Below are 25,915 nucleotides of genomic sequence, written 5' to 3'. Positions count from 1 at the left end.
ATATTAAACATTGTATCCATTTAATACTGTTGCATTATGTTGACATATTTAGGGCTTAGATTTACTATTAGGTCAACATTCAAATGAGCATTTTGATCATTACAGTCATGTTGTTTGACTATTTATATTCTAAAAGCATACCTTTTATTATAATGACCTATTTTATATGTTAGGATTGAGGATAGAGTGCTGATCTCCTGACATTTCTTCTTCTATGTTTTTATTATATGCAATGATTTATTATCTTTCACTCTTGCTTGAAGACCTTGGGTTTGTTTGGAAATCATTCATGTGAATTCTTAAAAGCCCCAGACGGTGAATCGGCTGCACAAAGTAAGCTCTTCTTGTCTGGCTCCTGCAGGTGGAGAACATCGTGGCAGCAGAGTACGAGCTGGAGCACCTTCTGTTGGAGGGTCATTGTTTCGACGTGAGCTCAGGCCAGCCGCCAAGAGGCCTCCAGTTCACCTTAGGGACGGCCTCCGAGCCCGTCATCATGGATACAATCGTCATGGCAAACCTGGTGAGTCCCAGAGGAGCCTCTCGTGATGTTGTCCAAGTCCTCAGATCCTTTACTTCAGTAACAGTTTAAATACCGCACTCTTATAATGCTCCATTATAACTATAACCCTGATCTCCTGATATTAAGCATCAAAAATAAAAGTAACCAATCTGCACTCATACATGTGACAGCATTTTAATATGTTTTAAAGTACAGTATTTCCTGCTGAAATGCAGTGGATTAGAAGTAAGTGTAAATATGTTTGAATTTACTTGAGTATGGAACTTCAGTAATGTTCTTACTGCCACCGCCTTGGAACAGATGGATGCCAGTTGTTGTCTTTTGTTGATACTTTTGAATGCTCTTTTGGATAGGGTTAGGGGTTAGTATTATTATACTCACACGCACTGTACATCTCGTGTTTCCTGCTCTGTAGGGATACTTTCAGCTGAAGGCAAACCCCGGCGCCTGGATCCTGAAGATGAGGAAAGGACGCTCTGATGACATCTACAAGATCTACAGGTAGAAGAGAGAGGAGAGCTGATATCGCTGAAGTGAAAAGCCACAAGCTTTTCAACCTAAATATCTGAGGTTTACAAACTTGTAAAGCGTTTAGTTTCGTTCTTGTGTTGCAGCCATGAGGGCACAGACTCTCCTGCAGAGTCCGATGACATCATAGTCGTGCTGAACAACTTCAAGACCCGCGTCATTAAAGTCAAGGTCTGTCACGTGACTGTCTGACAATATAGAATCACAGCATATTATCAAATGGATTGATCATATTATTTAACTGGGTTAAATGTTTGTGTTGTTCAGGTCCAGAAGAAACCAGACAAGTTCAACGAGGAGCTGCTGAGCGACGTGACGGAGGAGAACGATGCCGGCTTCTGGAAATCTCTGACCAGGTGCAGCTTTCATATAAAACATGTGTAGTTTCTGCTTTTTATAATCAAATATGCTTAAAAATAAATGTGTTCATCTATCAGCCTATCAACCATTTTAATTGTTGTTTGTTGTTAATGAGGCAAAGCTTTCACACATTAACTCGTTGGAGCGTCTCAGGCGTGAGGGGCTTGTTTCCGTGTTGACCATCATTGCAAATGAAACCTCTTTGGGTTGTAGAGATGTATTGTAAAATGTATAATTCAATTAACAACTGTCATGATTGTTAGCCGTAGCCCATGTGTAAAGATTAACTGTCACATACTAGGGCTGTGCAATTAATCATATTTTAATCTCAATTACGATTTTTGCTTGCAACGATTACGAAAACAACGTAATCAAAATAAAACGATTATTATTTTTATTTATAAAAAGACAAATTTAATTTTTATTTTTTCAGTTGAATTATACTTAAAGTTCACGATAATCAACTGTTAAAAACATACTGTTCACATTTTTTTTTCTATAAATGGATAATCGTTTTTTAATAATCGTGATATCAGTTATTGACCAAAAATAATCATGATTATGATTTTTGCCATAATCGCACAGCCCTACCACATACAGGTTGACTCTATCCTGGAAGAATCTGGATGACACCTCATTTTTCCTTTGAAGCCTTTTAAACTCTCAAATAACCAGTTTGACTTGTGTCTTTCAGAGGGTTCACAGGTGGAGCGAAGCCAGAGGAGGTGAAGCAGGAGAAAGACGACGTGATAAACATCTTCTCCGTGGCCTCGGGGCATCTGTACGAGCGCTTCCTCAGGTGAGACTCAGAGATGTGACCAAAGATCAACCAAAATCCTCAAATACAAATCAAAACTGTCATCTTATGTCTTTTAAAGAAATATAGATTGAGTTCCCTTTCTTCTCCAAACCCTGATGCCACCATGTCTTTACTCTACCTCCCCTCAGGATTATGATGCTGTCAGTTCTGAAAAACACCAAAACTCCCGTTAAGTTCTGGTTCCTCAAGAACTACCTGTCCCCGGCGTTCAAGGTAAGATTCTAGCATTAGAGAATCAGTGGGCATCCCATCATTGATGTGGAGATTTTCTCTGTCCGTCAGTGATGTGAGCTTCAAGCAGGAGCTCTGAATCAAGGTGAAGCATGCAGCGGGGATTCATCTCTCTCCGCCTGCAGAACCAAACCTCCTGATCATTCCTCGCCTCGCTCCTCAGTATCAGCCCTGTTTCTGTGACTGCTTTTACTGTGTGAAGACTCATTATCCTGCTATATTGATTTCATCCTTTTACTTCTTTCATCTCCTAAGGCCACACACGATTGTTTAGTAACCCAGATGTTCGAAGTCCTTAATAGCGTTCTTACGGTCATTAAAAACCTGGAAAAGTCATGGAAATTCCAAATGCTAATTCCAGGCCCTGGAAAAGTTTTGGAAAGCAATATTTTTCCCAAGGTTTTTGGAAAAGTAACTAAAGTTGCATCAAATATAATTTAAATTTGATCTAATCGCCGAAATAGTAATACTATAATGATGATAAATACTGTATCGTACAGTAATGAAACGTAAAATCGCATTTAACTGACGAGGTGTTTTGCCGGTGAGAGATTTGAGTTGCTTTAGCCTGTAGAAGCTAGTAAGCCAACTATTTGTTTTAGAGCGGCACAACATGTTTCATATGCAGACCTTATTTTCCTGTTCCATGTTCAAATAAACCATTTTCATTGGTACCGCTGAGAAAGAGTCATTTCTTTGGTCATGGAAAATTAGGTAGAGGTCATTGAAAAGTCATTGAAAATCCTTGGTGAAAAAGTGTATGAACCCTGTTTTTATTTGAAAGCTCTATTTGTCTGTCTTCACAAACATTGTCACATCCATGAGCATCCTGGTATTGACATGTAATCTGGTTTTCATTCGGATGCCCATTTCTTATTTCACGTCTCTTATCCAGCTATGTTTGACTGCAGTTGACATTGTCTCTAGTGTGTCCTAGTTGACAGTGTGTTCTGCGTGTGCCCTCCTCAGGAGTTCATCCCCCACATGGCGCAGCAGTATGGCTTCCAGTACGAGCTGGTGCAGTACAAATGGCCGCGCTGGTTGCACCAACAGACGGAGAAGCAGAGGATCATCTGGGGATACAAGATCCTATTCCTGGACGTGCTGTTTCCTCTCGCTGTCGACAAGATCCTGTTTGTGGACGCCGACCAGGTGAGCTCACACCTGGCTGTGAATCCTGCCTCTGGACCAATATGTGTTCTTTGTAATGTTCAGATCGTAAACGGATGATATGAAAAAACTGATGTTAAAAGCTCCACAATTTGACATTACAAGTTATCATTTCGAGACTTTTGGGGGATTTCAATGATTGAAAAGGCCAGAAGCTTTTCTGATTCAGTCTGGGAAACAAAGTTCCACTGTCTCATGTTTCAGGACTTTTAGCTGTAATCTAATACTTTGTTTGAAGAGTTTAGGAGATTACTGGATTTACAAAATGTTACCAGTTGAGTATGATCAAAACTCAACTGGTAGCAACTTCTCAAATGTGAATATAATGTCCTTTTTAAAAAATATAAATGAATACACAAATTCAAGGAACTGAATTAAGTTGTAGCAAACCTTATATGATGACATGTCACAAATACTATTGATTTTTATTTATGTATATATTTTTTTTTTTTTTTAACCAACTGAAATGAAATACAATGTTAAGACGTCAGCTTCTGCTAGTTTTTTTAAACATAACCGATGATTGGAGTAAATAACCGACTCAATGAAACGAGTGTCTCCCCTCTGAAGTGGTCCCTCCGTTGTGTCCTCTCTTCAGATCGTGCGCACGGACCTGAAGGAGCTGCGTGACTTCGACCTGGAGGGCGCTCCGTACGGATACACGCCGTTCTGCGAGAGCCGGAGGGAGATGGACGGTTATCGCTTCTGGAAGACCGGATACTGGGCGAGCCACCTCGCAGGGCGCAAATACCACATCAGGTACACACACACTCTCTGACACACACTCTGACAGCTCGCACACAGACTCACTCAAGGTTCTTTATTGTCAAACTAACATAGCTACTACGGAGTAATTGTGTCGTTGAAAATCTTAGGTCACAGGCTTCTCCAACAATGCAACACAATAATACAGATAAGCAGACAATATTCAAACAATATTAAAGTATATTATATTCAAAGTAATACAAAAAAGAAAAATAGTTTTTAAAAAAAGTCTTCCTCTTCCTCAATATGTTCTTCATGATCTCATGCATATGTTTCCTGTTCTCCCCCTGCAGTGCGCTGTATGTGGTCGACCTGAAGAAGTTCAGGAAGATCGCAGCTGGAGATCGACTCAGAGGACAGTACCAGGGTCTCAGCCAGGACCCCAACAGCCTCTCCAACCTCGACCAGGTCAGATTACTCTCTTTAATGCGCACCCTCGAAGTGATTCTAACCCCTGAAACGGGTTAGAAAGGATGGTTTTTGTATTACAGCTTACAATACCTGCAAAGCTTATGTTTTGAGAATCCAGATTTCTCACTATGTCAGTTTGTGCAGATAGATTTCCTGTCTGATAGTGATTTTATGAAAACAAAGCGTGAATCAACTTTCTAATGTCCTTGAACGCAGCAACAAGGAGAGCTCATAACAGTTACTCCTTCATAGATATAAGGAGAGCGGTGCATGTTAATGTTTTTTCAAGGCCTGTCTGCAGATTATATTTCAACCTTTACGACTTAAATTCACCTAAGCTTCAACATCACGTGTCAACGTCATGGTTTGATTCACACAGACAACCCTAACAAGTTCTCTTTGTAATGTCTCTTTAACAGTTGCTGTCATGGCTTCTGTCATTGGTCTCATTGTCTGTGTTATTTCCAGGATCTGCCCAACAACATGATCCACCAGGTGCCCATAAAGTCTCTGCCTCAGGAGTGGCTGTGGTGTGAGACGTGGTGCGACAACAGCTCCAAGGGAAGCGCCAAGACGATAGACCTGGTAACATCACTCTGACTTTTTTGCAAGAGAAAAGGAATAGAATCTATGAAATCTGTTTTGTAATATTATTTTGTCAGTTCTCCTCACGTGGTCAAACACCTGTAGGGTCCCTGCACAGTGGAGCTGTTATTATAGGGATTGTAGTTCCTCCTAACAGCCACCAGAGGGCACACAGGCTTACTGAGATGTAGTGTTGTACTGAGTATGTACATGTAGTGCTCCATATGTGAATGAGTTATTTTTGGATGTATAAGGCGATAGATAATAAGCAATAGACACTATGACAAAATAAAAATAATACCATAAGTTTAAAAGGGCATGCTGATCAAGACGCTGATCAAGACGCTGATCAAGATCCCTCCGCTTCGTGTCGGGCTCTCTGATCCGCCTGTCGGGTGTTCTTTTCCCCATAATAACCGCCTCGCTACACATTAAACCTTACTTATTACATGGCTTAGTTGAATACTCGATTCTGATTGGTCAATTCAGAACATGTGACACGTTGTTAATCCAGACCAGACAGACCGCTGTCAAGGATGTATTGACCGTTGTTAAGGAAGCTCACATCTGCAGAAAGAAGTCCGGTTGATTTAACTTTGAATACAGTTTCAAACCGTCAAGACAAGAGGGACTAGAAAACAGCGGAGAAGTAACGGGGCAAAAACCCTCCTTTTTACGCAACGGTCCAGACATAGACATCAAACGGCAAAACATATTCAGTTGCCAGTTACTTTGTCATTAGGGCAGGGGTATCTAGATGCTTTCCAAGGTTTGACATCATGAATTGTGCTACTTTTAAAGCAAGCAACGATGTTTTCAAATCTGTAATCAAAAAGCTCCCCGAGAAAACAATTTCTTTCCGTCGGGATCCCTGACGAGCCTGTCGGGTGTTCTTTTCCCCATAATGACCGCCTCGCTGCACATTATCCCTTACCTAGATGTGGGTTCAGTGTCTTATAGCAAGAAAAGTGATCATTCATTGCAACAATCTGATAACAGAAGTACAGTAGGTTTAATTTATAAGGAACAAATTCTAAAAGTATGTCTGTAATCAGGGCCGGTTCTAGACAATTTGCTGCCTTAGGTGAGGTTTTAGCAACCCCCCCCCTCTCGTACAGTAGAAAAGATAAAGATCAATAGAGTATCCAAGGAATACACAATAGAATATATAAAGACTAAATGAAAAATCTCTACAAAAGACAAATGCACTACAAAAACAGAAACTTATTGACATAGGTAACATACATCAAAAAGGCTTCAAATGTATTCAATTTTGTATGAACATGTTTTAATTGAGGGGTGGACGTCACATCGTGAACTGTCAACGGGGGGGGGGGCCTCTTGACATATTAGCGACGGTGTTATGCCGTGTTGTGCATGCCCACTGCACCTCGCGGGAGCGCACCACAGCGTAAAGCATAAACTCCCAGACATTTCAATGATTTGTAGTACGGCATAGTTAGCTCTGGAAACAACATAAAGGGATAACACCGGAGCCCTGCTGCGGGGAAACTTTGGCGCTGTTCTGAGTTTGTTCTAATCCGTCAAAAATGACGGACTGCTTTTAGATTTTTCCGTCATTGTCAAAAGAATTCCGTCATAGACGGAATATATTCGGTTAACGCGACCTCTGCCTAATAATTATAAAGGGGTGCCTTGGAAAGATTTGTTTACATAAATTGTGATCAAAACGTTTGAGACCCACTGAGATAACTTAGACTAAAGTGAACTATCTAAACACTGAGAGTCCTTTACCTCACTGAACCTCTCAGCGTCCACCCTTGTTGGAGAAACATCTTCTTCTTATATCCGTTAGCGCAGCTATCACCAGATGCTAATAACAACAGTGCCGGTGCACCGTCTCTCTCCCTCGCTCGCTCCCACGCTCACTCGCACTTTGGCTGTCATCCCCCACTTTCATCACTTACAGCGCCCATCGTACAGGGCAAATGAAACGTGTAACCAGGGTGGAAAGGGTGTTACATTTACTTAATTATGAATGTTGTTACATCAAGGCCGAAAATTGGGATGAGCACCAAAGGTCAAAAAATGCTTTTCCCCCTCCCAGAACTGCCAGTGCAGCGCCCCCCCAGATCTGGCGCCCTAGGCGAACATCCATAACGCCAATGCTAAGGACCGGCCCTGTCTGTAATGAAGGAATATAATGGAAGACAGATACCAAACAGTCTCATAAATCCTTCAGTACACCCCGCTACCATCATCCAACCCCATCATCACTGGTTAAGATATCACCAGCCATTTCCCATCTGATGAGACTCCTCACCTGAATCTCTGTCCGGCGCAGAGCAAACTGTGGCCTTTGAAGTAGTTCCCTTGTGGTAGATGTGAGACAGTTCAGTTTGAGCTCCAATGGTCTCCTTAAATGACCACGTGCAGCGATGCAGCCTGCTCTCTCCCCCTGCTGAGAGATCACCAAAGCAACAGTAATAACAGCTCATTCTTCCCTCAGTGCAACAACCCGAAGACCAAGGAGCCCAAGCTGCAGGCGGCGGTGAGGATCGTGGCCGAGTGGAGCGACTACGACCAGGAGATCAAACGCATGCAGACCAAAGTGCAGGAGAAAGTGCAGCACACGAAAAAACAGCAGGAAACAGGTACTGAACGCTCAGAGCAGAGGGAGTAGGCATGGGGAGGATGTGTGAGGTTATGTCATGATTATCCTGATATTCATCAAAGGCATGAAGATATCATACTGGGATACATACCATTTTGTTGAGAGACAAACAAGTTTTTATTGCATCAAAGATAGGACACATCTTTTTATTGAAAAACAAACCAAATTAAAACATGATAACAAACAATATTAAAACATGATAATGTTAATTTCCTATAATTATTTTTTTTGTATCAAGCTTTAATGTTCACTCCTATCATTAAAGCGAGCTAGACTGCCCTTTTTGAAGTCAGTCATGTACGGAAATCCACCCAAACCACCTAATTATGAGTGTTTATGATAACAAACCACAATACAAAGGGCCCCATCCCTAAAATATTAGTAAAGCTCAAAAAATGGCACTTAAACATATTGGCTTCTCTTTACCTTTCGTTTTGTAAAGGAATACATATTGTCATTGCACTAGAGAAACTTTTTTAATAATAATAATAATCATTAAGGTAATCTTGCAGAAAGGATAAATAAAAAGCAACATTGTAAGTCTTTCACCAAGCAACTGCTTTTTCATGTGAGAATATGTAAATCACAATAATTGTATTCTCCCTGATCAACTCAGTGCTTTTATCTTGATCCTTTATAACATTGCATGTAAAGTAAGAGCTACATAGAAACAACATTCATCTGCTCTGACCTGATCACATCCATCGTCTTGACTGATCTTCTCTCTCTCTTCCAGACGCTCACACAGAGTTGTGAGGACCCTTTGTGACGAGGTGATGAACTGGACTCTGTTTAAAGAGTCCTGAAGAGGCTCCTCCTCCTCCTCCCGCCTGCTGACAGACGACACACCACTGCTAGACGGCTCACACCGCTTTGTCTTTTTTTATATCGTGTGACGGGGAGGGAAAAGGGCGGGTCTAAGAGGTTTTTCTGTACGCGTGTGTGAAAGTGGTGAGAATGTATCATGTGAAGCAAATCGTGAATTTAAGATCTTTGTTTTATTCCCCTATTATAAATGTCAGTCTGTACGTTTGCACTGGTTCTGGTTTTGGTCGAAGCACAACGGGAGGAGAGCGTTAGAAAATCTCTCTGCTGGTTTCCCGGGGTTTTTATTTTGAAACATGTAAAGCTGGGAGGGATTTCTGCTCACTTATAGGAATACAACTGAAGCTGTTTCTCCTTTTTGGTAAAGGGTACAACCCAATAGGCTTACTCTCACTTAGTTTAGACTGTAGGTCATTTCCCAATGTTCACACCTTAATAATAGGCCTGGGCCATGTTTGAAATAAATATAATGACATTAAAAAGGTTTTTTATACTGATTTGACAGATGAATGCAAAAATCACAGAAGATAATGAAACTGATGTCCAATGAAGTGAACTATGACCCCCTGTTATTCATGAGATTAAACTCAATTCGTTTTTATACCACTGAATTATGAAGTCAAATGTTTTGCAAGCCCATCTCGCAACATGCTAAATAAATTTACATGATGCCTTGTGCTGTGCAGAGGTAGGTACTCTAGTTTTACCTCAAACTAATGGGGACTTTTAGTGTCCTATCTAAACTTCACAACACTTAAAGGGAATGTATGGAATTAGGACATGAGTGGTAATGTTCACACTCATTATCTGGAAATTGACATGAAAATGTAGTCCAGCTCAAGCGGCCTTGATTGAAACCCCATGTCTTGGAATATAAATGTCTGACTCAGGGAGAGAGAGAGTGGTGCTGTAAGAGAAGAGCAGCTGTGACAATAAAGACGTACCTGAAAAAAACCTTTGATTTTGGGGTAACATTAAAGAATGTGACATTATCATCCTGTTGGTTTTTGTTAAATAATAAAAATCCCTAATTAAGAAGTTCTCCATGTTGCTGTTTCATGTGTTTTCAGGTTTGCCTACACTCAAAGAAAATTGAAACGTTTACTTAAATGTATAATGTAAACAGATGATACATAATTGTATTAGGTTAGTTGAAAGTAATAATTTTAAGATTCAATAAAAATGTAATACTATTGTTTACAATTAATTACAATTAAATGGAAATGTTGAAATACATTTAAAGTCACTGTTTACATTTTTATTCAGTGTAGACATGATTTAGCTTAGGATATTAAGTTTGTGTATAAAAAGGCATTCACATTTATTTACATGTGAAGAGGCATTATATTTTAAAAAGCTTGTTGCTTATATTATAAGAACGTAGTATGTGAAAACAAGCGGGGAAATATTTGCCTCGTTATTACGGTACACATCATATTCCTACTGTGTGGACAAATTAAGTTTCTTCTAAATTGTTGAAGATAAACTGATGTTGCCTTCCACATATAAACCCTGTTTCTGGAAGGTTTCAGACTTTTATTGTGATCCATTTGAAAAAAGGTTTTACAAAAGGTAACATTCAATTTTTACACCAATTCTTAAAAAAAAAAAATCACTTTTAAAATAAGGTTTTGATACAAACAAAATGCAGTTAACTAAGCAATGGCTTCTATAAACAATGTGAAAATAAGATAATATACATGTAAATGAATGCTACAAACATGAGGACAAACTGAGGAAAGGATTACATTAATTAAAATAAAATAAAAACGACAAAAAATGGCATGATTGTTTTCCTTTTGACTTGAGTGACATCAAGCCAGAATTACCAGCAGAGCCGTTATTGCAAAACTTCATCCCACATCAGCTGGAATGATGACCAACACCTCGGGGTCGTTGCGTCGTCTCTCCGTTTCTTCTTCTTCTCATGGCAACAATTTGTGCACGTTCTCCTCCTGCAGCCGCGTGCAGATGACGATGGCAATAAAGAGCCCTGCAGGAACTCAGAGGTAACCCCTCGACATTACTGGATCACCAACATGTGACTTCGATTTAGACGACACGCGAGATCGGCGACACAGAAAAACTGAAATACAATGTGAATTTACAACAAAGAAATTGCAAAATAAAAATAAAAGTGTTTTGACGTGGACGAGCACAGCGGGCGGCGGGCTCGTGAGAACAGATGAGACATTCTGTTCACGCTGACCAGACGCTGGAAGAAGTTGCCCCCTTTTTTTTCAGAGTGGCTTGCATCTATTTCCCAGCGTAAGATCAGTAAACAGTGTGCCAATTTAACTCCCGCCGTGCTCAGAGGCCCCGCCCGGTGGCTGTCGCTGATTGGCCCACAGCTGCTGGGCTTTATTAAAGAAAGATTAGACATTTTGGGAAATATGCTAATTAGCTTTCTTGCCAAAAGTAAGAAGAGAACATTGGCACCACGTCTGCACAGTTAACACCAGCAGCTGGTTAGCTACGTTAGCACAACAACAGGAAACGGGTGGAAACCGCTAGCTAGAATAATTTAGAAGTGTCACAAAATCCAGCTACCAGAATCTTTAATGTTCACTTCTCTTGTGAAAAAGGGAACAGACTGAATCTTGTTTGTATAATTTGTACAAAATATGCAGTGCAAACGTGCTAGTTTCCTGTTTTACAAGGTTATAATAACTACTTATCAAGGCAGCACTGTTAGCCTTGCAAATAACCTGCGACCTAACCCAACAAAAAACTACACATTTATGGCTTTACACTTTTTGTACAGATAAAACAGACAAGATACACCCTTTTACCTAATTTACTTGAGAGATGCCGTCAGACAGATGTGTGTCACCTCTGAACACTAGCCGTTCCCCTGTGTCTGTGTGCTGCGCTAAGCTAACACTTAGCTTCATATTTACAGTACAAACATGAGTGGTGTCAATCTTCTCATCTAACTCCCTGCATAAAGGGTGCAAAAGAGCATGTTTCCTAAACTGTTGAACTATTCTTTTAAAAACTAAAGCGTTCCTCATGGCGGCAGCAGTGCCTTCAAACAGACAACTCGGTTTAGTCAGAACTCTCCAGAGACAAACATTACAAATCATCCCAGAGGTTCCCTACTTTCCTTCCTCTCTTTTCAAAATGCACCACCATCATCATCATTTCACAAACGCATTTATCTCCATTACAGTTACATCATCTGCAAAGCTTAAAAAACACATGCACCTCCAGCATTTTATACAAGAGTATGATACAAAATAAGGCATTTCATCGTGTTGAATATTCATGTTGTGTGTTAATGCGTGTGTGTGTGTGTGTGTGTGTGTGTGTCTGTGTGTGTGTGTGTGTGTGTGTGTGTGTGTGTGTGTGTGTGTGTGTGTGTGTGTGTGTGTGTTTATGCGTGTACATAGCAACCACATTTTAATGTAGTTTTTTTTACGCGCCTATAAAAAGACTGCAAAAAACAAACATAAAGTCATGATAACTCTTACTTAAAATATATATATTTGTCATATATATTTACGTATATATTCATATGTAAAAAAACAAAAAAAAAGGTAAGAAGGGAAAGAGAAAAGCCCAAGAGGTCCCTGTGATAGGCCAGTTCTCAAAAAGCCGCCTCACCCCCTTATTCCATGACCTCACCGGACGCCACGGTAACCAGCTGCAGAGGGATCTCCTGATTGAGGTCGTGGGAGGCGGTCTGCAGGATGAGCGTGGTGCCGTCCGCCGTGATAATGGTGTCATTGGTGGGCGGAGACGAGCAGGAGGGGACGCCGGGTTTTTTATTCTGGTGAGTCTTTATGTGCTTGGCTAGGTGGTCGCTCCGCATGAACCTCTTGGCGCACTCTATGCACACAAACTTCTTCTCCCCTGGGACACGGAGAAACAACACGTCAGAACAAGAGATACAGGAAAATATTCATGCCCACTGCAACAACTCGCTATAACAAATCACCTCTGGATGAGAACTGTCTGCTCCATAGTTTATATTATGACCTCTGACCGGCACTTCTAATTTTGTCCGGAAGATTTAATCGAACTGAAACTCTGCCGCACGGTTCCCTCGTCCCTTGGAAGAGGCGGAGAGGAGGGTGTTTGTCATCTGCTGGTGGACTACCGGAGAGATTTACAGCAGGAGCAAACGCTTTCCTCGGGGAGGGAGAAAAAGAGCCAGAGCGTCCACAGCGGGGAATAAACAGAAGGGCAACCATGGCAACCATGCGCGGGAAGTCTTCTTCGCTGCTTTTGTGGCAGGAGTACAGCGCCACCTACAGGGCCGGCATATGTACTACAGCGTCTCCAGCGCTTTCGAGCGGTCTCGTGTGAACGGACACGTTTCTGGTGCCTGTTGCGTTTGGACGGAAGACTTTTTCGATATCGATTTCGGTCCGTTTGCGTTATCGTCCTCGTGTGGCTCCAGCCTTAGTTTCTCTTATGTATTGCCTTGTGTTTTTTATGCTGCTGCAACGCAAATATTTCCAATTGGGATCCATAAAGTGTCTATTGGTCTATCATTCTATCTATCTATCTGTCTGACTGTATATCCATCTATCTATCTATCTATCCACCCATCTATCTATTTATTTAGATACGTGGAAGATATCAAGATACTTTAACCAGTGGTGGAAAGCAAGTACATTAACAAGTAATTCCAGGGTTTCCCACACATAGACTATACTTGGGCGGGCCGCCCAGGTATATTAACGGCCGCCCAAGTATATTTCGCGACCCATTTAGGTTTTTGTTTTTTTATTCGTCCGTGACCACGACGCCATCTGCGATCGATTAACTTGTGGACAATGATCCCTCGCTCCCTTGCTCTGATCTCGCCTCCTTCTGGCCTGTTAAGTGGCCTGCCTCACACAGGGTGACTGGCTGTCCACATGATGTGGCCTGCCGACATGGCCACTGTCATACAGATCATAAATCAAAGCCCTTGATTGGTCTCTGTGTCTCATTGAAGCTCGGGATAACCTCAGCTCAGGTGAGGTAAAGGACTCTTGAGTGTTTAGATAGTTAACTTAGTCTAAGTTCTCAGTGGGTCTCAAAGGGTGTGGTCACCATTTATGTAAACACATATTTCCAGAGGTGGGCTGAAGATCGGAAGGCTGTGAGTTCAAATCCCGCCAGGAACACCACCTAAGTGCCCTTGAGTAAGGCACTTAGCCCTTAGTTACTCCAGGGGGAATGTCCCTGTAATCGGTCATTAAAAGTCACTTTGGATAAAAGCGTCAGCTAAATGAAATGTGATTAGTAAAATAAGCATGAATAAATAAATAAAAAGTTAACTGGGTGAAAAAAGGTAAGATACACTTTTAAAACTTGTTGAAAGCTAAAACTAGTCTTTGCTGCTGCCTCAAAGAGGAGCAGGGAGGAGAGGAGGGAGACGGGAGAGCCTGATTCAGGAGCACAGACACACTCACAACTATAAATGAACCAAAAATAAATAAATAAACAAGTTTCAGTATTTTTTCATATTGGAAATGGTATGTTATTGGTTATGGCCATGATTTTATGATTATTGAAATATATACAGTTCTGTTTCACATAGGTGTTCCCATAGATCTAGTCTCTTTATTGTCCCCTCAAAATGCACAAGATTGATGCATTTAACTCCAAAAATATATATATATATATATATATATATATATCTTACCGGGGGAGTATGCCCCCGGACCCCCCTAGAGGATTTGAAGTTGACCCCCACTTAAAATCACATGGATAGGTTCCTAAATACATTTATAAATACATTTATACATCTATTTATTTTAAATAGTAACCCATGTCCATATGTTTATGTGTGGGTAGTAGATTTAAACTATAGGGCTATCATTATGGGCCCTGCCTGTACCTGTTCACTCTGCCATGGCGTGAAGGGTCTGCTAACAAGCGACCAACAGAAGGGTTAATGTTAATGTTGTTGCACGTCACCTCAACCAGGAAAGGACAACAATACGTCCAATAAGACGATATAACGTTAATGCAAACAAACCATGATATAGCTTCACATCACAATACTGATGTCAGTGTTTCCCACACAGACTTTACTTGGGCGCCCAGGTATATTAACGTCCACCAAAGTATATTTCGCAAATCTTTTTTTATCCGTCCGCGAGCACGACGCCACCCGCGATCGATTAACTGCCCCTCCTGTAACAGTTCATGAGCGTGCTCCACTAGCGCAAGTAAACATCCAATAGACCTTCATGTTATACTGACCAACTTTATAGCAAAGATAACAGGCTGATGCTGCCGCTTAAACTCAGAGTGGCAGCTTGTCACAAAAGAATATCTATCCCACCTTAAATCTCAGCCCACCTTAAGCTTGAGCCTTTGTTGTCAATAGTATGAAGCTGCAGCGTCGGAGACTGCACTCTCACGACCGCACTCCCACGACCCTAGTTGTTTTTGCAACATTGCCGTACTTACCATAGACTGTATATATAAAGTAACATATTATATCTTATATTATTAATATATAATTCTGATGAAACGTTATTTCATCGTCAATAAATGAGTGTTAATCCCAGTGTGTTTAGTGTACAACATCACATGTCATTTCACGGTTTTCAAAACATTAGCCACATGCTAATGCTAACCGGAAATGAAGAATTTTCAGAATAAAAGTGTTAAGTTAATAGTTAGTGTGAACTTCTGGGTTTTTCAGAATAAAACTGCTTTAAATTAAAACCCTGTATTTAATTTAAATTACGTCATATCAACATTGAGGTTTTGGGGTTTAGGTTTGAGAGGGAGGAAGGAAGATTAGGTAAAAAGGTAGGGAGTGGTTAGGGTTAGGATGGGGGGAAGGGAAGGGTTAGATTGAAGGGAGGGAAGAGAACTGCTACCCGGGAGATACTCGCTAGTTGGCAGTGTCACGAAAAACTGAGTCGTGGGAGTGCGGTCGTGGGAGTGCGGTCGTGAGAGTGCAGTCTCCGACGCTGCAGCTTCATTCTACTCTTTGTTGTTGCTGCTAGCTTTGGGGCTAGCCTGAATCCTTTTAGTTAAATTAGGAGTTGTAACATTTATTCACCAGCAAACAAACTACGGTACACACATGTTTGTCTGAGTTAAACTCCATCTCTCACCATGTCTGCCTCTCCACCAACCAGCTGTACACTAACCTTTGTGAACATGAGATCATTTGCTATATCACTCACCCAACCTCAGTAGTGTTTAATCCGACATGCGCACACAGCTTTATTACTTCAGTTGAGTAAACATCTTAAGAACACAGTTGAAAAAAAACACCTTAGGCCCAGCGAGGGGTCAACTGAGGTCTTGCATGCTGGTATGACACTGGAGGAACCATGCATGTCACTCATTTACAACGAGCTTCAAACATAAAGCTGTGTTGTGATTTGATATGAAAAGCATGTCCTCTCACCTGTGTGTGTCCTCCGGTGTCTCTGCAGCTCGTCGCTCCGGGTGAACCTCTTCCCACAGAACATCCAGTTGCAGACGAAGGGTCTCTCTCCGCTGTGCCAGCGCAGGTGAGCTCGGAGATGAGACGTCTTCCCGTAAACCTTCCCGCAGCCCACGATGTGGCAGATATGCTGCTTCTTCTTCCCCATGCCCGACCCTCTGTGAAAGGCAGGAAGGATGTGTAATGGTTAGAAAACACACAGACTGTGGGGGACAAATAATCCTAGGCTGGGAATACGCAATTTAACAAAGAGCTGAAAGTTGAGTAAAGCAGAAATACATTTGTTCTGGACGTCACATCACAGAATATTGTGTTTTAAAACACCCCGACAAGAGCAAATCAATCAAATATGGACATGTGTATAAAATTAGTTTTCAAAATCGAAAGCAAAACGATGTCCTCTACTCTGAAACTTGAGTCTTTTTAACAGGCAACCAATGCAGGGACACAACTGGTATCCAGATGGCCGATACATCACTGGTTTTGGTAAGTAAGTGTCGCAACTCGCGATTGAGTCAGAGAACCATTGAAGCTCTGACCTCCTGTCTTTATAGAGTTAGGGGAGGGGTTATGTTAAGAGGGGCTTCAGAGCATCAACAAGTCTTGATGTAAGAACTGCCCAAAAAAACCTGAACATGGAAATGCCGAAAAAACTATATATTATACAGTCACGTGTTTTCAGCAACTATTTAAAAAATGTAAAATGTGTTTGAATGTTTTTACTTTCTTACTTAAAAAAGGATTAAAAGAAACAAAAAAGAAAAAGCTGTAAAATCAAATAATGCTAATCCTACATCTCTAAGCATTACCCAAACAGGGGTAGACCTTAAGGGGAACATTTTCACTATCACCGGCCCCACCATTGTAACCACTGGCCCAGAGCATTCGTCCAAACAAATCCACTAATAATGAAGAAAATGAACACATTTGTTGCAATAGTAATTTATGCACTAACTACTTGACTACAACATTTGAATCATCAGTTCTTCCTCAATTGTTCATATTTGGTTTATTACAATAATTATATTGTGGTCATTGTTAAAAATAAGAGTATATTATTATTTGTATAATACACTTTCTGCCTTCCTTTCATTATCAGGAGTTAGAAATGTAATGGCTATGTAATAGATTAGATTAGAACCTTCATTCTCCTAAACTGCTGGGACATTTCCCTGAAGCCAATAAACCTTTATATTTTCTACTCTTCACTTACTTGTCAGCATAGGTCGGCATTGATGTACAGAGCAGACAAAAGACCTTGTTTATATCATCATATTGAAACCAACTCCATTGATCAAGCCGGTGTGGCTGAAACTTTCTCTCCCTCTTCTTCTCATACTCCCTGTCACTCTCCTTTAACTCCTCCGGTGACTTTCTTTTATTTGAAGATTGTTTTTTGCCCGGCGTTTGGCGCTGGTATTAAAAACATTTTGGCGAATGGTTAGGTTGCGCCAAAGTCTGTAGTGAAGGCTCCGCAGCAAACAGCTGTTTTTCACCCAACAACGAACTCCACCTCACAAAACGCTATGTTGTAGCTTTAAGAAACGAAACAATTTAACTAAATTGCTAGTCAAAATACCAATACCACCGGACCATTTTTTTTTTTTAAAGCAATATTTTTAGTGGCCCGAGCGGGCAAGTGGAAAGTACGTTATGCTGGCCCGGGGGGTCTAAATAGTGCTTCCGGGCCAGCGGGCCATTTATAATGTCGAGCCCATCCCAAGAAAAAATCATGAATTTCTTTTATAAGCAAATATAGATTTACATCTCTTACAGAGCCTCGGCAATGAACCACGTGTGTGCATCACTGAAAGGCACCTCTAAATATGTTTTTATTGTTGTATCAAAATGTTCTGTCACTGAATAAACCTGCATAAAGGGTTGTTGTGATTTTATTACTTTAATTATGGTGTTTAATAAACTTTAAGGGCGTCATTTAGTTTCTCCTGACTTTATTAGATGAGCTCAACGCCTACCCCTCCTGGTATCTGTCTGTCTCTCCGTGTGTGTGTGTGTGTGTGTGTGTGTGTGTGTGTGTGTGTGTGTGTGTGTGTGTGTGTGTGTGTGTGTGTGTGTGTGTGTGTGTGTGTGTGTGTGTGTGTGTGTGTGTGTGTGTGTGTGTGTGTGTGTGTGTGTGTGTGTGTGTGTGTGTGTGTGTGTGTGTGTGTGTGTGTGTGTGTGTGTTTTCTCACACCTTCCCCCGGACTCCTTGCAGTTGGGGCAGGTGCAGGCCACTCTGCGGAGCCTCTTGCCCTCCCCCCCGTCCACCCCCATGTCCTCATCCCCCAGCTGAGCGCGCAGGTTGTTCAGATCGCTCGGGTTCAGCGTGGAGTCTCCGCTCAGCTGCCACTCCTCAGAGTCCGGCTCCTCCTTTATGTGGATACCTGAACCAAAGGGAAAGGTTTTAAGATTTGAAATCAAAAGATAACTTAATGAAACCTCCAAGATGATTACTGAAATTAAAACATCTGTTCTAATGCCAACAAATACTTACGTTCTGGGAATGGGTACACAAGGTTTTGCAAAAGATACTGAGATATGAGGTTCCTATGGACTACACGGCCCTCTATCTGGGCAATTCTACAGAGGGAAATCTTCACTACATAGATAGATATCTTGTACAAATACTGTTGATAGCTGGCAAGAAAGGCATAACTAGGAAATGATGCAGTGCGGAGTCTCCTACTGTGGAACAGTGGACGGGGATCCAGTGAGAAAAAACCCATCTGTTCTACGGTGCAACATGCAGATGAGGCATTATCTAGTGAATTTAGGGAAATCAACAGTGGTGAATAGACAACGTGTAGACTAAGGGTCTCTTAGTGTGATTTAGGGGGAGACACTACAGGTCAATAGGTGGATGGATAAACATGAACGTTTCCCAGCTTATAACAAACATTCAGACGTTTGTTACGTATTACAAGTTGCATTTTTAAATATGCAAATCTACAGATGCAAATAGACGTAGTAAAATAAGCACTCAGATGTGTAGTTGGATGTTCCACTAGTCTGAAATATGCTCAACCAACCCTAAGAGTTTTGCATTCTGATTTAGGATGTTCCTATTCAAATGACTAATTATGTGTGAGTGTGTTGATGATGTGTGGGTGTGCTGTACCAGCTGGACTGTTGTCCTCCCCCTGTGAGTACTGAACTCCGCTCTGTGTGATGGAGTTGACCGTGACGGTCTGCAGGTTGGGCAGGCTGACCTGGCCCCCCTGGCCCAGAGAGAGGTTGTGGACCGGGGCCAGGGTCAGCTGCTGGGCCTGAGCCTGGCCCTGGGGCAGCTGGAGGCCCTGGAGAGACTGCACCCCCTGAACCTGAGAGAGGAGAGGGGCAGGTTAGTGATCTGACATGTTCACAGTAAAAACACAACTTTTGATCATTTAAGTACCGTAATTTTCGGACTATAAGGTGCACCTGAATATAAGCCGCAGCAGCTACATTGAATGATGTGTACATATATAAGCTGCACTGGACTATAAGCCGCAGGTGTTTTAATGTTTAATTACCATATGTAAGGGTTCGTGCACAGAGGGGATTGTCGGGAAAGAGATGGCTGTTTGAGGAAGCTCCCATTTATTAACATTTCAACAAACAAGTTGCATATTTGCATAACGTATTCAAGTGTTACCATTTAGTGCAATAGTAGCTACAGAACATGTACTGTGCTGTGTAGACTGTACTGTATCACATAGCGTTTCAGACACACAAACTTTTCAACTTTCAAACTTAAACGGTGCGCTCCCAGCGCACGTACCGGCAGTGATCTACAGCAGTGGTTTTCAACCAGTGGTACGGGGACAAACTGTCTCGCTCTCGTAATGTCTGTCTGTCTTGCTCTCGTTCTGTCTCTCGTAACACTCTCGGTTCCACTTTTACTTTTGCGCACTACCTGTCTCACTCTTTTCCGGCCTCCAGCTTTTCCTGCTGGAGCCCGCCGCTTAAAGGTGGGGGTCCGCGGACCGGCCATAGAGCCAATAGAGTTAAAGGTGGTGGACTGTAACCTGTAAAATCCATAGATTTAGGAGGTCCCCTAGTGGCCGTTAGCTGTAAAAATCCATAGATTAGCCGCACCGTTATATAAGCCGCAGCGTCGAAAAATGGGAAAAAAGGCGCGGCTTATAGTCCGAAAATTACGGTAAGTCCAGGGGGAAAATGAATAGTTAATTATGTTGCTTTATAAATAGAAGGTTTGTTATTGACAATAGCCATTATATTAAAAATAAAGGAAATATTTATAGTTTGTTAATCATTTTTGCGTGGGCCTCGAGTACCTTTTAGTTTTTTTTACTTCATGTCGTTGCATTTTCTCTCAATTAGTGGGCAGTTTTATATTTTAAAAAGGCAAGGTAAAAACATATATATTGCACATTTTAACAATAAAGAAAGTGATTTACAAAAAACATTTAAAGCATAAGACATGGTGCAAAAGAAACACATTATAAAATGATATTCAAAAACATATAAAAACAGCCCTAAACACTAAAGTAGCAAAAAAGTACTGTTAAGCTCTTGCATCATGAGTTTAATTCACAATTAACAAAAGTTGAATTTAACAGATAACAATATGTTTTCTCTCCGAACTCTCCATAGAAGGCGACATATGGGTTTTTCATGAATTATTTTTGCTAATAAATCCTGTAGTGAAAACCGAATATTGTGACAGTCTTGCTTTAAGAACATGTAGAAACTCCTGTTGGTCACCTGGAAGGTCTGCCACTGGATCTGCCCGGTGGCGGAGACGGTCTGGGCCTGGATGAGGAAGGTCCCGGGGTTCACCAGCTGCACGCTCTGCAGAGTCTGTCCTCCTGCATTCAGGTCCTGACCCTGGGCCCCCTGCCCGTCCCCAGACAGGTGCAGGATGGGCTGCGACATAGTTGTGGCGTGAGACGATGAGACCTGCAGAATCATGAGAATAAATACACACAAAGGATGAGAAAGCAGCACCAAAGTCATGTTTCTATCTGCTAAGTTCTGGTTCAACAGTACAATGCATTTTTATCCCTGACATCTTTAATAAATTGCAAGCTACAGTTTTTCAAACAAGCTGAGAATTCCTCTGTGGTTGTTGACACCGTGGGAGGAAAGCTCCGAACACTTTCACAACAGCATTGCTTTCACAAGCTGCAACTGATCAAAGAAGTGCAGTCTGTACAAATGTAATTATGCAGTATAAAAACATGTGCAAGGGCAACAAATAAAACAAACCATTCGTAGAAGGAGGCGGCTTAGTGTAGCTTGACTAAAAAGATTCCTGGCCAGTAACAGCATTATATTCTGTTGAATATACAGTAAGCTGTATCGTGGCCTTAAAGCAGTGATACTCAAATTTGAGATCCACCAAATCAATCAATTTCTACTTAAATGTCCTCCGCATAAGGAGTGTTTTGGTTTGAAATGTCTACATGCTGTTGCCCAAACAATGCCTGGCTCCTGTTTAGGGTTACAAAGGGGCGGAATTTTGGAAACATGTGACCCGCTCTATCGAAATCAGTCGGAAGTCGTAACGGCTCGTTTCAAAATAAACGTGGATTTGCGTAAAAATAGTTTTTTGGGGTTCGGCTGTTTTGTTTGAATAAACAAAGTCTTGGCTTTCAGAATATGAAACGTTTATTTCCAAAATCACACGATCAATACATTTTTTAAGCTTGTAAAGGGAAGATGACACCTCTCACTCGCACCCTGCTCTTCCGCAGCTCCCCCTCCCTCCGGCTGAAATTATGAACGCAAGGCAGGGTCCGTTACAGTTTGTTTTCATCTGATTTCAGATAAACAAAGTGTTGGCTTTCAGAATATTAAACTTGTTTCGGCACATTCAGATGATAAATACAACTTGGAAGCTTGTGACGGCATAACTACAAGCGGAGAACGGAGTAACTTGACGTCACAGCAGGCGTAACAACAGCCGAATTGTATCATATCCAAGCATAAATATAAACATTTTGTTTTGTCATAAGAAAACATCCATGCAAAATGATACAATTATAAAAACATTAAAAGTGTGGTGCAGTCTTCTAGAAATCATCTCTGCATGTGATGGAGGAATGCACAGTGGCTGTAGGGGCTGTAGTCTCAATAGCCATGCAGTAAGCAGTGTGCTATGTGCATGTGATTGAGGAATGGCATGGATATTCAAGTGTACCTGAATGGCATCTGTTTGTTTTAGTCAAGATTATGCTAAAATATACTTTCCCCAACTATATTTAAGTTCCCTATGAAGAGCCATCCTTCAATTTAGAAAATTCCCAGTTTATTCCCATAAATTCCCATTTACTCCCTTAAATTCCCATTGAAAGTTTCCATCTTTGAAAATTCCCGGAATTTTGCAACCCTACTCCTGACAAAAATTACACTGTATTGATTCAGCTGGAAAAACTGAAAATGTGAATGAAAGATATATTGTACTGTATTATTGTCTGAAACTAAAAAAAAAGAAGTTATAAAAAAAAGAAACCCACTTTTTTCAATAGACTACTGTATTTTTTTTTTTTTAAACTCCAAATAACTAAAAACAAATTATGTTAAGATTGATTTAAACTGGGAACTATCTAAACAAAAAAAATGACTAATCGACACTGTTGACTTAAATAACTGCTGACCAATCAGATTTGACACGGGGCCTTCCTGACACACGAACCCTTGACATCAAGTTAAAGTCACACTCTGACCTGGATTTGCTGCATGTGGTTCTGGGAGTTGTAGTTCTCCTGTGATGGGTCGGACACGCCTGCAGATACGGCGGTGGCTTGGGTCAGGACCCCGGTACCGTCGATGGTCTCCGGGAGATGGGAGGTGTTGGAGGAGGAGGTGGTGGTTGGCACGTAGAGTTGGTGGTGGTCGCCGCTCACAGTCACCATCGACTGCTTAACGTCCTGACCCTGATTGTCCAGCGCCTGGCCGCCCATGATCAGCTGACCTTCAGCCGTTACCCCAGTTGCGATGGGGACCGTATGCGCTCCGGTCAGTCCTAGAGACTCCAGGTCCACACTGTTTATGGGGACGAACGTTATGTTGCCCGGCAGCCCCATGGAGCCGGTGTACGTGGACCCCCCTAGTGAGACCCCTTGGATGGACTGGACCTGCCCAGCCTGCGTCAAGAGGTCAGAGGTCGTCGTTGTGGCACAGCTGATCCCAATGCTGCCTTGACCACCATCGTGGATGAGCTGGATTTGCCCCGTGCCATCATCCAATCCATGTGTGAATCCTGACAGTGTCCCATCTGCATTTTGGATTTGGGGGATTACCTGGAAGAAGGAGCGGTGGTTTAAAACAAGATCATCGCCTGAACAGACTGTATCTTTGTTGTGTTTTAAAAAAAAAAAATGTTTTTACCTGATACTGGATGCCTGACACTCCATTGGCTGAACCATCATTCCCAGATGCTGTAACATAAATGGGCTGGTTTTGGAGACTCCCAAGAGGAAGTACATACTGTCCATTGGACGTGACAATTCCCGAGTTTTGAATGTGAAGGATTCCCTGGTCTTCCTTCCCAGATGAGACCGGAGTTAACACTTCCCATCGGTCTGAGCCCGTCAGCTGAATGGCTGACATATCTGTCGTCTGGGATTGAAATCAACACTCAAGATTAACAAGGACAGATCACACTTCAAATAGAGGACTCATCTCAGCTTTTGATTAGATCACAGGAACACAGAACCAGCCTGGTTTTTGTCCTGAGATCAGTTATAGATTCAGGGATTGTGCTGCTACCCCAAAAGACAGTAAATCATAAGGAGGGGGGGGATCATGTAGGATTTGTGCTGATGCAAACGATGCAACAGCCACAAGCAAAACAGAGTGAAGATAACAGGCTCAGAAATGGTCGAGAGCAGAGTGGGGGATGGGTGGCTGTTACAGCACAATTGAACGCTACAGTTTTGATTAAGGACGATATCCCTGCAATATTAAAACACCCAAGCATCTTCAGAGCCAAAGGTACACCGGCTATCTTCCAACGAGTCCAAGTGACTGACTCCAGTGTCCTACCCACTATGGGCGGGTTTTACAGGGGTAAAGTGGGTGGCCGTTATTGAGGGGAACACAGGAAGTGTACGGCTTTCACCCCATGCCATCAAAATTGTAAAACGTGTGAACTTCATGCTCACAAAAACACAACCAGCAATCGAAAGCGAGCGAGAAAGACGGGCTAGAAAATGTCGGATACCTGTGTTTCCGTGGCGCCGCCGGGCTGCAGAAACTCGCTTTGACTGCTGTCCACGTCCGCGGACGCCATTTCTCCTTGTTTCAGAGGCTGCTCTGGCGCTAGCAGAGAGAGAGGGGGAAACTCAGCAAAACTCTGTAATCTTCAACTCCTGCCTGCCAGAAAAGCCCGCAAAACATCCCCACTCTCCAGTCCAAAAGGAGCTGAGTGCGAAATGCAACTTTGCAACCAAGATTGGGTGGCGATATCGGCCTAGATTGACTGTTTACTTTGTCAACTCCGTGGCTAGCCAGCTAGCTCGGTTAGCTAACCATGTCTAGCTTGTTAGCAGCAGAGCAAAAGATAAAAAGACGCAGCTTGCTTCGCTGTTGCACAAACTCACCGATTAGTTGCACGCTTCGCTGCGCTAATGGTTTACGTACCAGGCATAGCGTGAGTGGTAGTAACCGAGAGGATTATCTGAAAACTAAACTCCAAACATGATTATTTTATCAAAGGCGGGCTAGTGTTGATCGGTGAATTCGGGTCGATTTTTTTCTATTTTGATTGACGGTGCGGGAAACACAAAAAGGTGGGACTAACAGGCTTGACCGTCGAATTTGCATCACATTACAGGACGTCCCGCCCTTCTTCTCTTATGTGATTGGCTGAGCAAGAGGTTTGGCGAATGCCATTGCCTAAGAGGGATGTCAATCGGTTTTTCGTAGTACGTGTGTTTCCTGTTTGTTGTTGAGCCGAGAAGAGATGGAATGCAGTTGAAGAATTCCCAACAGAGATCCTGTTTAAAATGCGCCGTTTAATTCGAAATAAAACAATTTATGTTCCTGTTTAATGTTTAAATAAGTTATATATTTTAAACCACTGGGGTTGTTTTAATTCAGTGCGCGCTCTCTTCGCCAAAACACATAAACATGCGAAAAACGAGGTGCTAGTTAGTTTCTCAAGTTTTATGTTTACTGTAGATCCAGTTGGTGTCCATTACTTCCACAAGGACTTAAGTAAACGTGTAGCTGCTTACAAAAGTCGAGTTCGTGTTCAAATTGTCAAATTATTATCCACATTTACATTTACATTCTCACAAAGCTATTTGTGATATTTCTAAGCCATTCCCTTCATTATTATACACAGTGAGCTACGATGAAGATGTAAAATATATATTATACTGAGCTGTCGCACATAATCACAGATCACTTTGGGCCAATATTCACATAACGTTGTTGTTACAGTATCTCAGTAGTCAAAGAAGCAGAGTATAAAGGTGATGGAGTGATACATGAAACGGGAAAAACAACTACACAAATTAAACAACATGAACGATACTATTTTGATTAAGGACAGATTTGGACCATAAGGGTGGATTGGTGTTGCTTGGCACACAGAGGTAACAGAAACCAAAAGTCAAAATGCAACTTGACCTAGAGTGTGAAATGTGTAAGTCACAAGATGTGTCCTACTTATCCAGTGTAGTAAAACAATGCTTCCTTAAT

At 41.8% G+C, this 25,915-nt stretch overlaps 2 protein-coding genes across 4 annotated transcripts in view; one reads left to right on the top strand and one right to left on the bottom strand.

Annotated features, from left to right (window-relative positions):
• The window catches only part of uggt1 (UDP-glucose glycoprotein glucosyltransferase 1), a 47,608-nt gene extending 37,716 nt beyond the window's left edge, over positions 1-9,892 (top strand). For both annotated transcript variants that reach the window (XM_079694461.1, XM_079694462.1), the window contains 12 exons: positions 362-520; positions 936-1,021; positions 1,135-1,219; positions 1,316-1,404; positions 2,103-2,207; positions 2,357-2,441; positions 3,429-3,611; positions 4,228-4,388; positions 4,688-4,802; positions 5,274-5,390; positions 7,861-8,005; positions 8,762-9,892. In XM_079694461.1, the coding sequence (XP_079550587.1) occupies positions 362-520; positions 936-1,021; positions 1,135-1,219; positions 1,316-1,404; positions 2,103-2,207; positions 2,357-2,441; positions 3,429-3,611; positions 4,228-4,388; positions 4,688-4,802; positions 5,274-5,390; positions 7,861-8,005; positions 8,762-8,781 (1,350 nt within the window). In that variant the 3' untranslated portion in view covers positions 8,782-9,892. The remainder of the gene's footprint in view (positions 1-361; positions 521-935; positions 1,022-1,134; positions 1,220-1,315; positions 1,405-2,102; positions 2,208-2,356; positions 2,442-3,428; positions 3,612-4,227; positions 4,389-4,687; positions 4,803-5,273; positions 5,391-7,860; positions 8,006-8,761) is intronic.
• Positions 9,893-12,134: 2,242 nt separating this feature from the next.
• On the bottom strand, positions 12,135-25,005 carry LOC307047474 (transcription factor Sp3-like). Of its 2 annotated transcripts, XM_079694463.1 has the most exons (9): positions 24,811-25,005; positions 24,432-24,529; positions 23,597-23,827; positions 22,933-23,508; positions 20,969-21,163; positions 19,380-19,581; positions 18,456-18,645; positions 16,223-16,419; positions 12,135-12,705 (listed from the first exon to the last, which is right to left on the bottom strand). In XM_079694463.1, exons 2-9 carry the CDS (start codon positions 24,498-24,500, stop codon positions 12,461-12,463), a joined length of 1,905 nt encoding a protein of 634 aa, XP_079550589.1. In that variant the 5' UTR covers positions 24,501-24,529; positions 24,811-25,005; the 3' UTR covers positions 12,135-12,460. The 2 variants fall into 2 exon arrangements, with proteins under 2 accessions (XP_079550589.1, XP_079550590.1); XM_079694464.1 differs by lacking the exon at positions 24,432-24,529 and having other exon boundaries at positions 24,811-25,004.
• Between the last annotated feature and the right edge of the window lie 910 nt (positions 25,006-25,915).

Source organism: Notothenia rossii, assembly GCF_949606895.1.
Source record: "Notothenia rossii genome assembly, chromosome: 7".
Classification (NCBI taxonomy): Eukaryota; Metazoa; Chordata; class Actinopteri; order Perciformes; family Nototheniidae; genus Notothenia; species Notothenia rossii.
The sequence above is the reverse complement of the archived record's forward strand: the minus strand, read 5'-3'. Positions and strand labels throughout refer to the sequence as shown.